A 9,824-nucleotide genomic window follows, 5' to 3' on the forward strand; every position below is an offset into this window, starting at 1 on the left:
CAAAATTTTAGACGGTGTCCTTGTCCTCTAACTTCCAATTAGAAAGTTGTTGCCCTGTATCTCCTGAGGCCAACAGAAAAAACTTCCGTGTTTCTAAGTGCAATATTCGCCGAGTTCATAATTAATTTTTGCTTCCGAGTTCATATTTAAATACAATCGAATTATGTTTTAACTAATACCATTATGGCGGAAATCCCGTTTTAACGAACACTTATCTAACCTCCCAGATAAGTTTACATAGGAACAATGAAAAAAGGCTGGAATTCCTTTATAACGAAATTTTATTACGAAGTTATTTCTCCGGTCCCCTAACCTCGTTATAACGGGATTTGGCTATAATTATTAAAGGAAAGCTGAACGTACAAAATTTAGTTTCATGAGAACTTGAATACTATATATTTTTTAGTTCTTGAATGAAAACTACACGCGGATTACACAAATCTGCTGTTTGTTGTAGAAGCCGCAGCGTTTCTACGAAAACTTTTACTTTCCGGTGATTTTTCTGAAAATGGCTGGCATATAACCTCGAGGCTTATTCACTAGAAATTGCGGTGCATGTATTTGTACGTATCAAGTTATATAAACCACCTGTTTCTGAGATTACATTGAAGATATAAAATTCCAGTAGCTTCGTGCGGAAAACCAGAGATTTTCACATGAAACAGAACGTCGTTAAAATATTGGAAAAAATCCCGTAAAATTCACATCATAAGGGATTACGCCGCACTTTTAGTGCAGAAAACAATAACTTTCACTGATGCATTTTAAGAACTCCAACGAATAACGAATCGATTTGAAATGCGAATGCTGATCAATATTATTAATATATTCTTACGCATAATATTTCTGCCAAACAAGGAAGTGCGGCCAATTCGCAAAATGGCTGAGAGTTGTGGCCAAAAAAAGTTCGATTTATCGACATTTATATACATGAAAATAAATAAATACAATAACGTACAGAGTCATCGTATTTTAATTTTATTCAGTGCTACAATTCTTTCTATTGCATTAAAAAAAAAAGTAATGTGAATTTATTGTAAGATGAATCAGAAACAGCAAGTTTGCGTTTAACATCCCCGAATAAACTCGACTGAGAATTCCGTGAATTTTTCTGGATTCTCGATGTGTACCATGTGAGTTACACCAACGACTTCTTTGAATGTAGCTTTCGGAAACATTTCTACGATTTGGTCTTTTGCATCCATTCTGAAAACAAAAAAGTAGTGGTGTGATAACAAAAAATATATATACAGGGTGTTTTTTAAAAAAATCGTTCGATTTAAAAAAATCATAATTATTCAGCTTTCAATCCGTTTTGATCGAATAATGTAAAGGTAGAAAGAGGGAAATCTCTAGCTTCACACAAGTTGACAACAGGTAGCGCTAATGCTCTTCCTTCGACCGCCACTTCAGTGTTTGTCACGATGAAGACTTCACAACAAAAATCGTTTTATGTTCTAAGCTTCGCGAAGTGTGAGTCCGTAACAATTGTTCATCGTGCTTTTCGTCGACAATACCATGGTGTTGAACTTCCTTTCGATCAGAGCATTAGGCGATGGTGTAAAAAATTCCGGGACACGGGTTGTCTGTGCAAAGGAAAATCCCCCGGCCGTCCCTGCATGTCAGACGAAAATGTGGAGCGCATCCGACAGAGTTTCGCACGTCGTCCAGAGAGGATGCAAACATGCTCGCAAAAGTTTGGGACAAATTTGACTACCATATAGACACATATACCGTGCATCCCAAGATGGACATATTGAGCACCTTTAATTTGGTTTTTAAAAAAACTTTGATTAGATATGTAATATAAAATTAATCTTAAGTTTCTATGTTCAATATTTTTCGCAGTATACGCATTTCAAATCAGGTGATTCTTTTTGAAACTCCCGGTATATCGACAGATAAAATAAACCGATCAGTATTTCTTGTCAAAGAATATTAGGAACGGTAATCCAGGTCGGTAAGATATTCGCCTAAAGTACCAAGGGATGTTTATAGGTATCGCGAGTTCGATACCCGGTTCGCCCTTGTCACAAAAATTTCCTGACAAGAGTACAACAGAAACGGCAACACGACTAGAGAAAGAGATTGATACCGTAGAGAGTCTCACATGAGGGGTTAGCGTACCAACCTCTCGGTGAATATAAAAAAAAGCTGACGTTCGGAATCGGCAATAAATTGTAGGTCCCGGTATAATCAGCCCTCGCGTGCAGAATATGACGATGGTGCGACAAAAATTATCTAATGGTCAAGGAATAACGATCGGCAGGACAACACAAAATTACATCACACAAACGGGTATGGCATTTTACTGGCGTAATAACTACACAACCCCTTGCAATGTGAATGGCATATCTGAGCACTACTCGCTATTTGGAAACTTTTTCTGACTGGAACTATGCCTTTAAGATCAATGGTTCAGCATTGAAATGTCTCATGCCCTGTTTGCTATGCACCCTGTATGTAAAATGTATATGTCCTGACTGACTGTCAGTTCAGGACATGACATTAATGATGTCATGACATGACTGACTGATTCACTGATTCATTATCGCCAAGCCGAAAGCGCTGAAGCTATAAATACGAAATTTGGTCAAAAGTTTCATTTTGTAATGTAACACTAAGAAGGGTTTTGTTTTCGAAATTGAACCCCTAAAGTGGATTCTAAGATTATATGGAACAATTCTCACTGAGCCAAAATCACTGAAGGTAAAAAAAAAAATATGAATTTTGGTTAGTATTATATCTTAAAAATTCAGATATCCACTAAGACTGAATTTATGAAATTCCAGTCCCCATGAAGCTGTGTTCAAATGCTACACGGGATAATCCATCGCCGAGTAATTTTGAGGTAACAGAATCCACACGAGCGAAGTCGCGGGTAACAGCCAGCAGCTTGTACTGGGAAAACCAGTCATTCTTACTTATGTAAATGCTGCTAGGTCGATAGGATATTGCTCCATAGTTTTCTACAAAAGTCACTTGTGTGCACTGTGGATAGCTGCTGTGAGACACTTTTACGCTGACTGCCGGAAAGGGGGACGACATGGTCGGGTTTGGTTTGTTTTCTGTGGAAAAAAACTCTCCACAGAGAGCAATCACGACTACATTTAACATTTACGCATAGCACATACAGGTAAAATAACTACCAAATAGTTTCCTTCTGAATTCGGAAGACGGGTAGCAACACCTCGGATGGAACACACGACATGTATTTCTCGGAGGGGAGGGGGGGAGATAAAAAACTTTTGATGATCGTTTCTTAACACATGCACGGCGCATTCCGACATTCACCGATTCGTTCGAGGTTTATTAGGGGAACTTTTACGAGGTGCATGTGCGGTTTAGTAGTAGTAGTAGCATGTGGACGTCACTACATAAGGTTCAGCGATTAGGCTAGCTAAATTTAAATCAGTGACGCGCAGTAACACTGTGTCGAACTGAGTAAAATTTGAAGCTTCTCACATGATTTGAAACAGCATCTGCACCAGCTGATTTAGTCACGGCTGAAATGCTATTAAACACCAGAGACGCATTCATGGTTCTGCCGCCTGTGGGTGGGCTACGTGAATTTTGCCGCCCCCCTCCCATTCCAGTCTAATTATTTGACTACGCTTTCCTCGAATTCGCCCCATCCTGTGATATATCCCACCTGACTCCCCCCCCCCCTTCGTACTTCTTGGTCTCTAAAGTGATTATTTTAGTCATTATCGTGCTTTGCACACTATTTAAGTCACTCACATGCTCTTACACACAGTAAGGTCACTCGTTTGGTCACTCACATGCTTGCTTACGCTCTAAGTCATTATTTTTCTCACTCAAGTGTTCCAAACCCTCTAAGTCACTGAAATCAATTGGCTATTGTCATTCTCTCCACAGGAAATCGAACCTAGGATCTCTTACATACCAGGTAAGTGCACTGACCGTTATACCATAGAAAGACAGTATTCTTTCTCTCAAAATCCCCATTCGTCACTGTTTTGGTCACCCGATGTCTGCGCAAATGCGAATTTATTGGGAATTACACAAATTTCGTCACCCTTCTCCCACTTTACTAATTTTTTTGGCTACTCATTCTTCAAATCTGACGCCACTCTGAACTTTACAACCAGGGCTGTAGCCCACTTTAATCCTCCTGTAAATACGCCACTGTTAAGCACTTTATAAATTACAGTTTGAATAGCTGCAGAAGTTCTAATTGTGCTAGCTTGAGGGGTTGTCCTAAATGCAGTCTTAAGTTATTTGTAGCCAAGTGTGGTTAAGTGTCTCACTTACCATGCGGCGTCAATTTTGGATACTCTTAGCTCGGAAAACCTGTATTTATTTTCTTTGGCAATACGTGAAAAGTACTTACACCCGGAGAAAGGATTCGGTACCGCAGATGAAAAGGGCATCACCGTTGAATACCTTGTCGAACTTATTGCCCAACATCCCATAAATGACTTTATCGCCGATTATAAGTTCGTAGTTTGTTTTCCAGCGAAAACCACCGTCTTCAGACTTTTCCAATTCAATGTCGACGCGGTAGGTATCACGAGTTTTTTCGTTCACAGAGCCCTAAATAACCAGAAAAAATTATAATAACACAAAGTATTCACAGATGGTAATAATTGAAAATTATAGGCGTATACAAAAAAAATTGATAAAACTATATTTATAAAACAATCGAATAATTTTAATCACCTTCATTAAATCCATAAACTTCTCGAGAAGGAATTCATTGATTATACGTTGCCCTTCAGCCAGGTCCGCATCAGCTGGTATCATGTCCAAGCATTTCATCTTCAGCTGTGAAAAACTTCGCATTTGATCGACAAAATAACCTTCGATACTGAAAGGCGTCATGTCTTCGATGATTATTCTTTCCACTTTCTCAGGCTAAAAATGGCAAGTGGGCATGTCAAAAAATATTTTTTTTTTTCAAAATTAGTTTCAGCTATTTCATGATATACAGTAAAACCCTTATTGGCGGACACCCCCTCAGATTCTGTCACCCCTCTTTTACGGTCAAATAATAATTTACTCTTGTACGATAAAAGTATGCATTTTGAATCCCTCAATAACAAATTCAAATTTATTGTTCTGGTCTTAAAACCAATTGCAAAGGTGACAATAACGTGAAAGGTACAATTAAATATAAAGTGAAAATACACTTGAAGGCCCGGGTGACGAACGGTAAGACCATTATATGCATGCTAAACAACAAAATGTACACGTCTATTCGCAATACTGCATAGAAGAAGCAAACCACATTCTACCAAATTCTACAGGTGCTCAACACTGTTCAAAAGTAAATATAATAATATAATTTCATAAAAAGCTACAACGCAAATGAGTTCCGAAACATTGAGATGTCGGAAAGAAACCAGAATATTTTGTATACAAGTCTATCGGCGTTATTTATAAAGTATGTGAAGGATTGGTTTATTGTAGAGGCTCCCAAGTATTTTATTCTGTAATAACTATAAACCATGCATCTCAGAATCACGTGCTGCCAAGTTTCTAATACCCTTTCATTACAGAAAGAGCAGGTATCTTCCCGATTTATCGCCAATACTCTTACCATTCACGAAGATCGAGTCTACTCCGAATCTAAGTTGTGTGAAAACCCGTGAATCATTCAATAACAGTCACCCTGCTTTTACGGACGATTTTTTTTTGTCTCGTCGGTGTCCGCAAAAGACATTTATGCTTACTCACGTGTTTGCCGGCCATTTCCATAGCTGTTCTTCCACCCATGCTGTGGCCAATCAAGATCGCTTTTGGAATCTTGTGCTGATTCATGAAGTGATCAACGTCGTCTCCTAAGATCTCAAAGTCGAATGCGTCACTCCATTCGGAGTCACCGTGATTTCGAGCATCGAATTTATAGATCTACCAAAAAAAAGAAAATACGGAAGAAAAAACAACACAATTATTTGAATTGTATGGGAAAGATTGAGAAAAACCTTATTCTGCTTAACCACATATTAGTTATACTCAATATACAGGACAGAATGAATGAACCGAGAATGACCAGGCTCTGTCGCTTACGTGATTCTAGTCATTGCCCTGGAGGGCTTGTTCGTGCCGAAGGAAATTCTGAAATACAAGGAGAAAATAAACGACGTGATCCCTAAAGCAGAATAACAGATGGAGAAAATAGATCATCATGTTAGTCACCGAACACTTCAACACGTGAACTGTTAGTCACTGAACCCTTCGCAACGAACCTCCGCCGTTTCGAAGTGGTCCTTAATGACAAGTACGGATGCGGTCAGATTCCACCAAAAATGCGCTATGCGACGGCTTGCCATTTCGCGGCGCATCTGCACTTCAGGGTCCTTGATGAACGCTGGACCGCGACATGGATAAAATTGATACTCAAAAGACCAAAACTAACGAAACAACTAGTAAACCTCTTCACCTTCCTGAGCGACAACCCAGAGAAGGCCAAGCTAATGGGGAGGCCAAATGATGACGGAAAAGAGTTGGCTCGGACATTCCAGTGGCACGCCAGAGTTCAACCAGACTGACAACAAGAAGCGTTTGCACAGAGATCCAGTCGGACTCAGAAGGAGCTACTAACGATATGACTTAGTTCCCTCCTTTGGGTCCCACGATGGGGATGGGGGCTTCCGATTTCTCTTTTAATAATTTCGTATGTATATATTGTAAATTGTAATTTTAAATATCAAATGTGAAAATATGTGCCATAAGGTCTTCTAGTAACATTTTTAATTATGAAGTATTCAAATTTATTTAACACTGGTCATTATAAAACTACTATAAAGCTAGGGTCAACCTGGCCCAATAGTCATTTGCAAATATTTTGCTTCCAATATTTGCCTTTCCATGATGCAAAGAAGCCGCGGCGGCATCAGCTGACTGCACACTGGCCCAGCTTGGTAAATATTCCTTGGCGAGAGAATATTTGCCAAGAACAGAATCGTTTTTTGCAGAACGCTCTTCGTGCTGTGACTGTAGACGTCCTTCAACCAATGCGTGGGAAGACGCATTGGAATATCAGGAAGGAAAGCGGCACCTTTGACTTAGGTTGAAAGCTGGAAGGTACTCGACCAGCCTTCCGATACTTTCCAGCCTCGAACATTTCACGATCACTGCCAATGGTGGCACTGCCATACTACTTTGCCCATGGAACGTATTGGACCAGCCTTGACACGAGTGTGGCCATAGTTTTACTCAAGTAATGGATCAAACTTCCGTACGTAGTAAAGAAAAATAGTTTCTCGTGCCAAAGTGCTGCCGACGGTATGAATTCGCAACGTCTCTCCAGCGCCAGCGGTTAAGATCAAACATATATGTTTAAGTCAAGGGCTTTTGATCAGGGGTCCATGGACCCCGTGGGGGGTTTTTAGAAATATTTCAGGGGTCTGTAAGCTTGTCCGAGGTACACAAAATGTCAAGAACCCTGATCTAAGTTTACGTTATGGAAACACGCTGTTGCCAATGACGGCCTTCTATCAGGAGAAACTTTTTCCACTTTAATTCAGTATACAAAAAATAGAAAATATATTTTTTTACTTTACGGTGAGTGGCATCGGCTAATGCCTGGTCCAGATTGTCCCAGTCTTCCTTCGTACGTGTCATGCCATGCAATAGTATGATTGGAGCAAGTTTGTCATCCGAACTCGTTGACGGCTCTATCACAGAGTACGCAATTTTAACTGGTGTCCAGCTATGAAAAGTAAGGAAAAACGATGGTAATAATTAGAGCCCGGATTATACGAACTAAATAAATGGCGAAATATGTACTTAAAAATGTGAATATATGCATGGGAAAATCCAAAATATGCATAAATAAACCCAAAATAAGTAATGCACTAAAACATCGTGAAAAAAGTTAAAAACTCCGAATTATGTCAAAAATGAGAAAATACGCATTAAAAAAAAAATCCTTAAAATCCTTAAAAAAAATGCATATTTTCTATTAGTGCATATTTTTCTATTAGAAAAAAATATTCCCACATATGCAAATACAGCTTACGAAAATAACTTCGAATACTTGGTTTTCCAACTTCGATGCGTGAATGCGAACCGGTCTTTCATTTGAAAAAGTCTCTCGGCAGAGAGCAGGCAGACCCCTTCAACATAATATTTACATAAAATGAAAATTCAAGCACATTTTTCAGCTTTTACTTCACAATATGGAAGGCAGATGGCTGAAAAAGCTAAAAAAAACACGGAACAAACGCATTTCTGACAGCATAAATACTTTAGGACCATGCATGTACATAAAATTACACACCACGTTCCGACATGTACTGATTCATTAAAACATCCACGTAGGAATGTGTACGAGGTACATGTACAGCCCATAAGTAGTAGTAGTAGTAGTAGTTTATGACGGGTTAAAATGTTTTTGCTTACAACATGAAACTACAACGTGCTTATCACTGTTTTTGACAGAACAGTCAACAAATGGTGTTGGCCTCGACAAATACGAAAAGTCTGAGACTTCATTTACAGTGTTTGAATGAACAACCCTTTTAGACCCGAGCATTCATTTTTAGGAAGTTTCAAAATGTGTGTGTGTGTGTGTGTGTGTGTGTGTGTGTGTGTGTGTGTGTGTGTGTGTGTGCGCGCGCGTGCGTGCGTGCGTGCGTGCGTGAATTTTCGATACTCAAAAAATGTATTAGAAAATTTTTATTTTTCAATTTTTTGTAAAGAAATAATTCCCTTCGTTCAAATGTTTTCAGCCAAGATGATATGCAAAGTACATTGATCTTCACGTATAATTTTTTAAAGAATTTTATTGCTAAATTTTATGTAATAAATCACACTTTCCGGAGGCACTTTCTCCTATAAGCCATCTTAAAATCCACTGAAAGTTCAACTTCAAGTGCTACCCTCTGATGAAAACCCCCAAAGTTCATATTCACCATATTTCTAACTCAAAACTTACGCAATTCTTCATGTCAGGGTTCAACTCAGTGAGGTCAAAAGAAAAAATTCTACAGTGAGAAAAAGCAACCAAGCATTTATGGCACCAGGGTCTGAAAAAGGATATACTTTTTTTTTTCTCATACGTTAATTGCATGTCTATAGCAAACATTACTCATTCGTACATTATTCAATCTGTTATAGGATTTTTCAATAGAGAAAATGAAAATTTTATATAATACTGCTCACTTGCACATGGCTGCCATTTTTAGTGAACTTTGAGAAACGGGCGTTTTCTGTTCCCTTTCAAGTTATCAAGGTCAGAAGAGTCCCAAAAAGAGATATCAGAAGTAAAGTTTTTTCTCAACGTTGTTCTTATCTTTGCCTACAAACTACGTAACTTGGTTCTATCTTGATATCTTGAACTATGCCAGCATCCGAGTTGTGACTTTTTACTGCCAAATAACGTTTCCATTAAGCGCCAAGAGGGAGTTGAAACGACTGTGAGTCACTCATTTTCACTCGTCATTTCAAATGAAAAAAACTTCAGCCAAGGTCACTCATTATCACTCACACGAAATAACATACAACAATAATAACTGGGACAAAACATCATCACGATCTTGAGCTCTTTTCCCCTATCGCGACAAATAAGAAAAAATTCATGTATAAAATGATGATATTGCGTTTTTTTAATGAAAATTTCTGTTTCAGAATTTTTTTTCAGATTATTCTCGTATTTGAGGTTATAGAAATGCAGATAAAAGAAGAAAAATTTCTGAAAACTCAAATTTATCTGACATTTGATAAAACAAGGAGAAACAAATATTGAATCGTATTCAATATTTGAATTTTATATTTACCGAAAAACTCTTAGTTCTAAGTAAGCATGAAGAAAAGAATCTGTGTGAGAATCTCACGCAATAGAAGTGAAACTTCTA

At 38.3% G+C, this 9,824-nt stretch overlaps 1 protein-coding gene across 1 annotated transcript; it reads right to left on the reverse strand.

Annotated features, from left to right (window-relative positions):
* Positions 1 to 955: 955 nt before the first annotated feature.
* On the reverse strand, positions 956 to 9,363 carry LOC149076513 (sn-1-specific diacylglycerol lipase ABHD11-like). The gene is made up of 6 exons (XM_089244086.1): positions 9,133 to 9,363; positions 7,525 to 7,678; positions 5,701 to 5,874; positions 4,684 to 4,878; positions 4,355 to 4,557; positions 956 to 1,206 (listed from the first exon to the last, which is right to left on the reverse strand). The coding sequence occupies exons 1-6, from the start codon at positions 9,147 to 9,149 to the stop codon at positions 1,068 to 1,070; spliced, it is 882 nt and encodes a 293-aa protein (XP_089100212.1). The 5' UTR covers positions 9,150 to 9,363; the 3' UTR covers positions 956 to 1,067.
* Between the last annotated feature and the right edge of the window lie 461 nt (positions 9,364 to 9,824).

The sequence above is a fragment of the Pholcus phalangioides genome, unplaced genomic scaffold (assembly GCF_987345545.1).
Source record: "Pholcus phalangioides strain wild (caught in Gottingen) unplaced genomic scaffold, Ppha-v1.0 ptg000015l_1, whole genome shotgun sequence".
Classification (NCBI taxonomy): Eukaryota; Metazoa; Arthropoda; class Arachnida; order Araneae; family Pholcidae; genus Pholcus; species Pholcus phalangioides.